The sequence below is a fragment of the Ambystoma mexicanum genome, chromosome 2q (genome assembly GCF_040938575.1).
Source record: "Ambystoma mexicanum isolate Mex_15411 chromosome 2q, UKY_AmexF1_1, whole genome shotgun sequence".
NCBI classification, from domain to species: domain Eukaryota; kingdom Metazoa; phylum Chordata; class Amphibia; order Caudata; family Ambystomatidae; genus Ambystoma; species Ambystoma mexicanum.
In genome coordinates, this window is record NC_090924.1 from 774,731,734 (window position 1) to 774,744,220 (window position 12,487).

Sequence of the window (12,487 nt, forward strand, 5' to 3'; positions counted from 1 at the left end):
AACACAGTGGATGGACACTCACAAGGCACTTGACCCCCCTGCATACATTGGTTGATGGCATGCACAACATTCCATAAGAGCCATGAGCATATACTGGTCGCATAGTGTGAATCAATTAGTGCATTTAAAAGAGGTCCGAAGTAACAGTTGGATGCAAGCCATGGTGGCACGTCATGTTTTGAAATAGACGTCATGACTGACACATACATTCTCGCCCACATACAGGTGATGCAGGCTATCCCCTGAAGAGGTGGCTCCTTACAGCAGTCCGGAACCCACAGAACCAGCACGAGGAGGACTTCAACCGTGCACATACACGTACCCGTGTGGTGATTGAGCAGGCATTTGGCCTATTGAAGGCACGGTTTCGCTGCCTCAGCAGGTCTGGTGGGGCACTCCTGTACCGCCATGAGAAGGTGGCAAAGATCGTCATGGCATGTGTCATGCTACACAATATGTGCGTCAGACGCAATGTGCCCCTGCCCCCTGATGCAGAACTGCAACCACCTGACGATGAGGATGATGAATGTGGGGATTCGGCAGCACCTCATGGAGGCGGCGATGCACAGGAGGGGCGTGAAATGCATAGTACTCTGATCAACCAATTATTCTAGCACACGCAAATGGGGGGTGTCACCTGGAGATGACGATTGTGGCACTGTGTGCGTCTGTTATATGGACACTGGGGACTGTTTACCAATAAATCACACATACGCAATGAGCAATGTCCACACATGTGATTTGTGCAAATATGAAAAGTGTATTGTGAAAGTGATTTTGTTGAACACACCCACTCCCCCCTCCCCCCTGAACTCCCCAACACGCCCACTCCCCCCTCCCCCCTGAACTCCCCAACACACCCACTCCCCCCTGAACTCCCCAACACGCCCACTCCCCCCTCCCCCCTGAACTCCCCAACACACCCACTCCCCCTTCCCCCTGAACTCCCCAACACACCCACTCCCCCTCCCCCCTGAACTCCCCAACACACCCACTCCCCCTCCCCCCTGAACTCCCCAACACACCCACTCCCCCTCCCCCCTGAACTCCCCAACACACCCACTCCCCCCTCCCCCCTGAACTCCCCAACACACCCACTCCCCCCTGAAATCCCTACAAAGGTGTGAGTAAGTCTGTGCAGCAGTGTCTGATGTAGGATTTCTCCACTGTCCGGCCACTATTGGCAGCCCCCTCCCCTGGCCCCCAGGGCACCCCTGCCTGTGCTGCGCAGGTTCCTCCCCGATCGGCGGATGGGGCTGCTTGGTGTTGAGCTGGCACCCGAGGAGGTTCCTGCCTGCTCATTTGGACGCATGTCCTGAATTGTCTGCACTAGTTCAGAGATGACGTGCCGCACAGCGGCGAGTTCTGCGCAGATGTCCTTTGTGGAGGACTCTATAGCAGCCTTCACTGTCTCCGCACATTCCTCCATTGCTGCCCTTGACCCCCCACATTCTGCAACATGCTAATTGAGGAGCGAGGATAGTTGCTGCTGCCGGGTGACGATCTCCTCCAGGGTATGTTGTTTTTTCTGGCCCATGGCTAATGGCAGTGGTATTCCCATTGGGCTGCTCACCTCCTGCAGCGGGGATGGAGAGCCTGGCCAATACTCATCCTCTAACTGCCCCTGTGTGGCATCCGCATGCGGGCTGCTTAGGGACAGGTAGGGGGAATGAGGGTGGGCAGTGGGGCTTCCGACATCAATCTCCTCAATGATCCCTGCTTCGCTATCGGAGGAGGCTGCAATGGCAGCAGTTTCCCCAATAGTGCTGCTTGCAGCAGAGCCTGTCCCTTCTGTGGGCACGATTTGGGTAATGTCTGCTGCTGCTGCTGCTGCTTCTGTGCTGCCTGCTGGGGTGGCTGTCAGTGCCCTGTCCTGTTTTCCTGGCATGGATTTTGGCTGCTGTGGGGTTCTCCTCGGGACGGCAGAGGTGGAGGGTTGTGGTGTTGGCACAGTTGTCCTGGCCCTCTTGGTGGGTGTGGAGGCAGTGGTGTCCTCATCCTCAAGGTCGGAATTTGAGCCTGTGGTGGAGCAAAGGAGGGAAAGTGTTATTGATGGGTCTGCGGACATTGGGCGGGCATTGTGACGACTGACATCTTATCAGTTAGTACATGCGGCACATTTGAGGCAGGGGAAAACAGGTGGTCTCCCTTTTGTGTGGAAGTAGCATGGAGGTATGTGGGTGCCTGCAGTTAGGGTGTGCATACTGCATGTGTACAGGGTGGAGATCGGATGTATCTGTGGGCAGTCTCCTGCTGATGTGTTGCATTTACACTATGGGGCAACATTGTACTTCACATGAATGGACTTTGGTGAATTTTGCATGGCTTGATTTGAGCCACCTACCTGCATCGCCTGATGTCGGGGCTCCTCTCTCCATTTCTCCTACTCCTTCTATGCTCTCCATTCCGATTGTGGAGGCACAGATTTCCTCCCATGGCTGCAATTTAATAGGGGACTCCGATCCTCCCCCGGTTGCCGTGCCCAGGTTCCTGTTTGCCGATAGTATGCTCCTGACTCTGAGCCGGAGATCGTCCCACCGCTTGCGGCACTGTCTCACATTGCGGGGTATTGTTCCCACGGCACTAACCCGCTGAGCTACCAGTGCCCATATGGCCTTCTTCTTGGCTATGGCCGGTCTTGTCATTTGGTTGGAGAATACCACTGCGGTGTTCTCCTGGAGGGTCTCCGCAAGCATGGTAAGCTCCTCTCTGGTGAAGCGGTCTTGCCGCTGGCGGTCACAGGCTTTTTTAACCACTTTAGGCATTTTCTTGCAGGAAGAAGGTTGCTGATGGTATTTGCCGGGTCTCAGGCTCGGATGTCCAGTGGTTGCGGAGGATGCCAATGGATTGTGTTTTTAAAGATGGCCGCCGTGCTCTTTCCCGTTCCGCCGCGGTGACGCTACTTCCGGTTCCGCTTATCTACGGTCACCGCTAATTGCGGTGACCGCTAACTACGGTCACCGCTATGAACGGTGGTCGGGGTGGCGGTGGTGCACCTTGCGCGGCATACGATGCCGGTAGGTGCCGTTTTGGGGGCATTAACGCCATGGCGCAGTTTACATTACCGGCATGGCGTAATGCTCGTGCACGATGGGTCGTAATGTCCTGCTTTTTACGGCTTTGACCCAGCACGTAAACGTTAGTTACGCCATGCCGGTAATGTTGTATACTTACCGCCTGGGTCGTAATGAGGGCCAATGTGATGTTTCCTTCCAGTACAAGTCTTTTGAAGGAGCGGTGTAGTCTTTTGGTTGATTTGTGTTGGCCCCTGTCGGGAGATTTGTTGTTTGAAGTGGAATGGGTATAGCTGCACGGTCTGTCCAATCCAAAGGTTGTGGGGGGATTTGTTGGTTGGATAGGTGGTGAACACCAGGTTAAGTGTGTTTTTATTTGTTTTATGTTGGTTCTGCAGTGAGTTATCTATTTTCCATGGTGACAAGAAGTTTGAGTAGAGACTCTGGTTTTATTGGTGGCTTGGATCCTGGGCAGATTGAGGTCTGAGGAAGATGTTCGTTTGGTTGTTGACCGATTCTGCTGCAATGTGGTCTGTGATTCAGTCGATAAAGAACTTGTTGGTTTGGGGTAGCCATAGATCAGATGGAAGGTGGCTGACTGAGTGTGTGTAAGCAGGAAGGGGCAGGTGAGGAGTCCGTGGATGTAATGTTTCTTTAGGGTGTATGTCCATGAGGGCTTCTGGATGATTGCAAGCCCTTTATCACTCTTGCCTTAGCAGCCCTTTTTTTTTTGACGGGGTAGCCTGTGAGGTTTAGCAATGACTATGTATTGGAGAGTGCATCTAGTTTGTGAGTGTTCATGAGGTTAGCAATGTCTGCCATTTGTAGTACTGTGGAGTGAGCTTTGATCATCATGAGGCTGCATGTGTTTTGGATGTTGAGTGTGGGTGGTAATGAGTGCAATCTGGATGTCGTTCTGTGGGTTCGAAGACTGGGGTGTGGACTGGTTGTTTGCAAGTATGGGTGAGCACAGGGATTTGAAGGGGTCAATGAGGTGTGATGCACATGCTGCTGGCCTTGTGGAGCAGTGGTTTTGTACCTCTACAGACCAAACAGATATTGGCCTGGTCTTCATCTTCTCTTTGCTTTGTACACCTGTACGAGAGAAGACGCACCCTGTGATCTAAGAGTTGAAGGTGTAAGAGTGTGGATGGAGGAGACCGACACACAGGTGGTATAATTGTTGGCAGAGACTTTTATTCAACAAATAAAGGTTGGAAAATTATCTTCCTGACCCTAATACTAAGATGGGTTTCCCTGCCTCCTAATGACATTCTAAGGAGTCTGTCCGGATAGTCCAAAAGAAACCAGTCCAACATGGTCAAAATTCCTATTTTCAGCCCTCATACTAAGAACATAATGTGCAAAGGGGATCTTCTTTAGTCTAAGTTCTGCTTCAACTCGCAAAAATAAAGTTCCAAAATGGTGCATCAAATAAACTCCAAAAGAAAGGACAATCTTACTCCTACGTTGTCGTGCCCGCCGAATGTTTACTGAGGGACTTTTCCTCTTTTAGTGTTCAAGGAGAGCATTCTCCTTGGTTTAACAACCAATCTGGTACACTATCCTGTCAGGTACTGTGACTATGAAGAGTGCTTAGCTTTCTCTTCATGTGGTGAGTCCCAGGGTTTACCTTCTCTGTACTGCCCAATTGTGTGTTTTCTTGCTTGACCACTACTGCTTTGCTGGCCACAGCAAACTTGCTATACTCTTCTGCCAGGTGCTGTGCGTATGAAGATTGCTTTGGCTCTTTCCATGGGGGTGCACATCTCGGACTTGCCTTTTCTTTAAATGTGTTCTTCTTGCTTGACTCCTCCTCCTCTTCAGGTCACAGCCAACCAGGTATGTTCACTTGCAAGGTACTGTGACTACGAGGATTGGTGTGGAGGATTCAATTATGTATATGGGTGCAGGTACCAGACTCACTTCTGTGTTCCTCCCTTCTTCTATCCTTTTTCTAGCCGGCTGACAACTGTCCTGGTCTCCCCGACCTCTCTGGAGAGCTTAGCGGTGCCTTTCAGTTGTTCGCAGGCGCTTCGGGCTCTCACAGCTTCCCTTCGCTGCTTTCACCGAGTCTCGGCTTCCACATGCGCTTAAGGCCTCCCGAGTGGATGGGAGCCGAGGCTTCTGCCTTTTGTAGGCGCTATGTGCGACAGAGTTGCTACCAGCGGCTAAGCGTCCCATCTTCAGTTCTGTCAGCGTCCTGTCTCCTCTACAATTGTTGAAGTTAGAATCTGCTGCTTCCTCCTGGGAGGAGGGCCTCTTTTCTTTCCCAGTCCTTCTTCCCTCTTTATGGTCAGAAGGGTATTGCCCGTTCTGTGGCATCTAGTCCGCTCATCTCGGTTCTGTGGAAACTGCCACATGGATCTGTGCCTCTTCCTCGTCCCAGTAGTGGGGTCTTCACTCATTAGGTTGTTGTTGCTCTTCCTCGTCCCAGTATTTTTGGAGAAGTGACACTGTCTGTCTGTTCTGCAGATATACATGTAAGCATGTGGGGCTATGTCTTGTGCAGGGTAACTGGGTGAGGGCGGTTTGGGTGCAGGGTAGTTACACCGCGCAGCTCCCAAGGTGTCCACCCTCTTCCCATAGGGGTTTTCCCCTAACCTGCTATCCACCCACTGAGTACCACCCCCAGGGGGGACTATGGGGTGTAGAGGCCTGGCCTCCTGGCCTCATGGGAAGGGGCATTCCCCATAGAAGCAGTGACAACATCCTGGTATTCGTCACAAAGGGAAAGTAGTGGGTAGATTCAAAGGGTGGGAAAAGATTAGCAATGGTTAGTATGTAGGCGGGGCAGAGGTCAAGTGACCTTGATCCAATTGCACCAGCCGACTAACTGCAAAATCAATTGTAAAGAAGGAAGGAGAGCTGCATGCTCTTATATCTTGCGCTCGCCTGCACGCTCCATCTACAGGAAGGAGCAGGGTTCTTAGACAATCTCAAAGGAGGGAGCGATATGTTCCAAGATCACCTGAATCGACATGAATGTAATATTTCATGTCTGGATTAAGGCCTTGCAAGTGAATGCCATAGGTCAAGACATGGGCAATTGATTGTCATCTATGGGACAAATAATGGGATTCCAACTAGAGCATTTTCTGCATTTATTTAGACCCTTGCTGTGTTTTGTATCATTAACCATAGTTTATGGTATTCACACAGTGAATCAAATATTTTTGTTTTCGTGACTGTCTTTCCTCTGTAGATATTAACAACCACCTTTCTCTTCTATTGTATATTGAGCAATTGAGTAGTTGCTCAGTTCAATAAAGTAATTTCGAAACCATAATTAAAAATGCCAGCTTGCTCACAGTAAAAGCCATTATTTAAGAGTGCCTTCCTTGGTGAGATCATTAAAACTCCTCGGAGATTGACTCTTTTGAGGTTTGTAAATCAATAAATGGCTGCAGTTGCCTACAAAGCTTAGTTCGGAGGTCTTTCTACCTACATTTGCTACTGGCAATTAGTCAGTACTCTGGTGAGCCCACTTATTGCAATATCTCTGATGGAATTGTGTACCCATCACGCAATCTGGAGGGTGGTGCACAGGATTTGAATCTACATTCCGAAAACTATCAACGTTTAAGTGCCTGGTGTTTGCACAGTTCTTCATAGTTTCTTGTTTTCCATTGGACCTTCTTGGCTATCTAGATTCTATTACTGTGCTTTTGGTGCTCCTGCTTATGAGTACTGAAGCTTTATTAACCTTTCAATTTCTATGCATCAGATCCTTAATTAGCTGCTTTACTCTTTATAAACATAATTTTGGTGCATACCTGTACTTTTGGAGTCGTTAATGCAAGGCTGAATGGACCTGTCTTATGCATGAACAATAGCCTGTATCTTTATCAACATTGCATATAAGGTTGACTTAGTAATATATTTCATAAAGTTGGCTACATAATGCCATTTTACAATTTATGCTGAAACATAGCACTGAAAATGATGTGGAGATTTTCAAAATCACAAGATACAAAGATGAAAACAAAGCACAAACTAGGAAACCAACCTGAAAATGAACTTGACAGAGGAAAGAGTATGTCAAAAAAATCTGTATAAGCCATAGTTTCCACTGTGATTCATGCATACATTATTTGTATTAACTATTACATGATATTGATTAATTTAGCTGTATGATGTAGTTTGATTTATTCTGTTTCCCCTTTATTTCATCTGAGCTTGCACTGATCGGTATTTTCCCATTCTAGTTTACCTTAGGGCTGTTGGTAAAGACATTTACAGGAAGTAATGCCCACTGAAAGTGGAAGCTGGGCAGCTGCACGCCAAACCAAGCAGAAGCGCAAATCGCACAGCCTTTCCATTAAACGTACAAACAGCTCGGAACAGGAGCGCTTGGGGCAGCCAAGAGATATGCTGGAAGGACAGGTATGTTCCAATATGCAGTTTAAGGTTCCGTAACTGGACTGGTTTACTGGCCATTATTTACAATAAGAAAGGCGCTATATAAATGTGGAATCGCATTAGGCACTATGTGGTGCTAAATGCCTTATTTTCAGTTCGGGTGTTTCCAGCCTCTCTCTTCATAATGTACTGTTTTAATACATAGTGATCTTTTATGTTAGATTCTTGGTGGCTTTTTTTATTGTTAAAAAGTTAATTGTGGCTGTACAAGTAAAGCTTTATACCGTACTCGTTAAATATAGCAATATCACAATCTTGACCCTAGAAAAAGGACACAGATTGACTGGTTGATGTCGGTCCCGCGGAGAAGACCAAGGTCACCCCGTATAAAACTACGGGAATATGTCCAACAAAAAAATTCTTAAAACTCAATTTTTAAAGAAATGGTAAAATCTCATTTACAAAACAGTAACACGAACAATTAAGGGAAGGTCATAGTCTAAAACTGAAGATTGGTCAAGAGTATTAGGGATTTTGATCTCTCTGACTAAATGGGAATGGTTTTCCAGCCTATGTTTTCCTATAAAACCTTGCGGATATGAAACGAGTTTGGGATTGTTAAATGGAACTCGGTTGGTTACTAGATTAATTGGTGTGACCAGTAGCGAATCAGATATATGTAAGTGTTCAGTGAGTATTAATGCGTGGATGTACTTGCATGTATTTTATTATTGAACTTGGCGGACCTTTTGTGGATGTCTACAAGTCATTGTCGACTGGATACTGCACTGACCTCAGTACATGAGTGGAGTTGTGGTTTAAACACGTGTTCACGTTGACCGAGTATCCGTGTCTTGAACGTGTAGCTGAAAGTGCAATGTTTGTGACCTTTTAGAGTTGCATGGGGCTGGAGGACCTCCGTATTCTCTTTAAAACGAAAATAACCCCTTTAGCCCAATGTTTTGGTTCCGTTTTCAACTAGAAACACAGTATCTTGAAAACGGAGCCAAACGCATTCATTCACCTTGTTCATTGCTGCTTTTTACCATTTCTAGGATATCGTTGAAAGTGTCAGTCCATTTCCATCCTTTTCTCTGCATGTAAATACAGCACACTGCAGCTGGAATCTCCTGCGCAGTTAAAACATAATTTGTAAAGTTATTTTCAAACAAACCTATGCTTTCAAAACTACACAGTGACTCCCGACCATTAACATTTAATCTGCACATAGTGATTTGGCTGGGGGCTAGAGCTTGCCTTCATCACAGAAGGGACAGTAGTATTATTTTAGGTAATCGCCCAGGTTTTAGCCTCATTTTATTCAGGAAGCATGGTTCACGTCCAGTTTTATTTATGATGGTACTGCTCACCTAACCTCCCTATGATAAGGGGTTGGGGGGTGCGGAGCTACTGGACAGCCTGCAAGATGGCTGCTTACTTCTGATCCTCCTTGCAGCTTGCCTGTATGATCTGTGTATGCCCCGCTTAACGGCTTCTGATCCGGTTATACTTTTGAAGACTGAGGCATTGAAGCGCCGGGAGCACTCTAGTTTGGGAGGGATTGCCTTCCGGGATCCACTGAGATGCTCCTTAGGAGGCAGGGCCGATGCAGAGCCAGGTGGTGAAGAGGAATCGTATAGGCGTGGCCCTGACTGCGGGGCTGGGTGAGTGGCTGGCCCGGGATGGATCGATTTACCCCTGCGCTGCTTCGTGTCTCCAGACGTGCAGAGAAGATCCAGGCACGTACAGGTGGCAGCTGGGCCAGGCAGCTGTAGCACCAACAGCAGAGGGTGGAGGAAGATGGCACAGAAAACCAGAGCGAGCGAGATTGATGTGGCGGTGCACGTCGGAATGCTTGTGGTGAGCCCAGGGCCAGTGTAGGGCAGTCACGCGGCAACTGGCCTGGGCCTTTCTGCCAGGCTGCGGAGTGGACATACCTGGGTCCGCATGGAAGTGGCCATTTTTTCACTACACAAGTCCTTGAGCATACAGGAGATTAGCAAGCACACATGAAAGTGAGCGAAGGATGCTGTAATGGATATAGCCATGGACAGAGCCAACAGCAGTTAGAGGTATGAGTGAAGAACACAAGCTGGTTGAGAGGAGTGTGGGGACTAACCCAGGGTCTGCAGTAGACCGTTTTGAGAAAGGCATCTCAGCGGGGAAAGGCACTCTTCAGGTTTATTACTACAGCACTATCTACAGCGCTGCAAGAGCAGCACATAATTTGACCCCTGCATACTCGCGTAATGGTGAAGGCATGGCTTGGGTTTCACCGTGACAAAGGGAGGGGGAGGCGGAGCGGGAGGGGGGAGCAAAAAAGCAAAATAACATGGAAACTTTCACCAGGCACACAACCAAACCGCAACAAATGCAAGTTATACATTCTAACAGAGAGGCGGATCAGTTGATGGCCCACAGAATGGATTCACATCGATAAACAGTAAGTTAGACGACATCACAACAAATCTAGGCTCCCTCCAAGCAAAAATGGAACATGCTAGTACAAGGGCGACCGAAGCAGAGGCAAGAATAGGTACTGCAGAAGATGACATTCAGGCCCTCAAGACACACATGTCTAAAACTACCAAGGAATTTGAGAACGGCTTTACAGAAATGTGACAACTTTGAATGTAGGTCAAGACGGAATAATATCCAAGTTGTTGGTCTGCCTGATAATATAGGGAGTGGCCTGATGGAGGAATTGATGGAGAGCATGTTTTGGAAAATTATGGGAGACCCAGCCTTTTCCAGCACTTTTGTGATTGAAAGGGCCCATCATACACAGGCGATGAGAGCTCTGCCACGCCCGGTCTTTGCTCTGTTGATGATCTACAAGGACCATGATAGGATTCTCTGCATGGCCAGGGAGAAAGGTACAATGCCTTATGAATCGTCCAGAACTCACATTTACCCTCACTGTTCTACTGCAGTGCAGGCAGAAAGGAGGTAGTTTGCAGGCGTAAAGAAGATATTAAGAGAAATAAATGTGCAGTACTGTTGTGCCCGGCCCAGATGCAGGTCCAATACAGTGGCAAAGTGTACTACTTCACAGTCCCTGACGAGGCATTGAATTTCATTGAATCCAACATGCCTATCCCAAGCGGCACAGGAGAAAGGGGTTCAGAAGGCAGCCCCAGAGCTATGGATCAAGACTTGGGCTAATACCTACAGAGGTCATGGACTTGGATGGCTCGGCTAAGAAGCAGAGTTCAGACCCAAGGACAGTGTTCTTGAGAACGTGACTTGTGGGCGCAGTTGCTTCTGCAGAAGCCATGTTGGCATACATCCTGTCCAATTTAAATGGTATCCTTCGAGTGAACCTGGTGGCTGGTAGAGGAGGTAGTAAGCGGTAGTAGCACCAATGCTAGGATGCTTGTTATGGTGGAAGTGGGCCTGAGTTGGGAGGGATGGAGTCCGGGGTCGACATCGCCCTAATTGCGGGATCGGGGGGGGGGGGGGATATGAGGTTAAATAAATTGGTTTGTTGCACATGGCTAGATATGTTAGCGTTGTTGTTGCTTCGGTTCAAACCGCATATTGGGTCTAACATTTGTAGTAAAAATGTACCGCAACTAGCACTGCAATGTCTGTTAATGTCCTGTGCTAGAATCTCGGGGGCCTGGGAAATCCATCTAAATCACAGAAAGGTATGGCCTATGTGAACAGACTTAAAATAAATGTTATACTTTTGCACGAAACACATGCTAAAGGGGGACTGGGGAGGGTGGGAGGGTGAACGACCACTTTGCTAAAAAATAGGATACAAATAGGTTTCATACAAATGATTCCAGTCGTGATATGGGTGTATCCATTTTGATCTAGAAGCCACTGAAGTTTGCACACATCTTCTGTCTGGATTTACAGAGTGGGATATGTGATAGTACATTGCTTACTACAGGGAACGTAAATTGTGTGTATGCGCAAGTACATATGGGCCTAACCTGGGCGTACCTGAATTCTATGAAAGGATGGCTGATCAATTGTCAACATACTCATGAATGCCAATTCTTTGGGGGATGATATGAACACTATTTTAGTTTACGGATGGACAGGACATAGCACTGCACAGAGGTCGCTAACGTGAGCAGCGCGTAGCATAATCAAAGTGAGGGGGGGTGGAGACGTACCCATGTACTATTCAGACCATTCGCTGATGTGGGTGCAGCTAAGCATGAGAAGGGGTGAACAGTAGTATGGTGTGGAGATTTAAGGCAGCAGCACTGCAAGACGTAGCGTTACGGGCGAGTAGAGGGGACCACATTACAATATCTTTTAACCTCAATGACATGGAAGAGACCACTATTGATATGATGTGGCAACCCTTCAAGGTGTATATATAAAGGGGATGGCCATGTCTAAGGAAATGGGCATACTGAAAGTAATACGAAGGAATATTGGTGAATGTGAAGGCAGGTTGAAAGGATTGAAGGCAAAATATGTAGAGGCAATGTGCCAACATATACTGACGGAAATGCGAGGAGATGGATAGTTTCAGGTTCAGAGAACATGTACAAAGGGAGGTCAAATATTTTACACAACCTAGAGCAGCGAGGAAGTATGGTGAAGCAGAACGACCAGGGAGGGGTTTGGCGAAATTGACACAAATGCAAAGGTCCCGATTATTTAGTGAGTATACAGGATGAGCAAGGGGAGACGAGACTTCTAGACGAGGATATAAACAATGGTTTCAATACATTTCATGAACATCTTTATAGTGCCCCACTGCTAAAAAGTGAGGAGGGTATAGACACTTTACTAGATGGGATACTCATATCGCAAATCTCGATTGAGGCGCAAAGGAGGAGATTAATAAACCCCCTCACTGTGGAGGAAATTCTAAAGGTGATATCTGAGCTCCCAAGAAATAAGGCACCAGGCCCGGACTGCCTAGAACCCGGTGTGTGACATGTCTGACATTGATATGCTCTGTTGTAGCGAAACACTGATTGATGCCACGTTCTGTGGTTGCGCTATCTTTGCCAACTTGACCTCTGTTGCCCCTGGGGACATCTCCACCACTGCCGATAGATTATTAAGTATTAAGAAAAAAGAATTTCGGAAACAACTGTATGGACAGCTACTCAAAGAATACTTACAGGCTAATATCA

At 47.7% G+C, this 12,487-nt stretch overlaps 1 protein-coding gene across 8 annotated transcripts in view; it reads left to right on the forward strand.

Annotated features, from left to right (window-relative positions):
* WDR37 (WD repeat domain 37) overlaps positions 1-12,487 on the forward strand; it is a 2,160,746-nt gene that overhangs the window by 238,146 nt on the left and 1,910,113 nt on the right. For all 8 annotated transcript variants that reach the window (XM_069648008.1, XM_069648012.1, XM_069648013.1 and 5 more), the window contains one exon: positions 7,223-7,400. In XM_069648008.1, coding sequence (XP_069504109.1) covers positions 7,263-7,400 — 138 coding nt within the window. In that variant the 5' untranslated portion in view covers positions 7,223-7,262. The remainder of the gene's footprint in view (positions 1-7,222; positions 7,401-12,487) is intronic.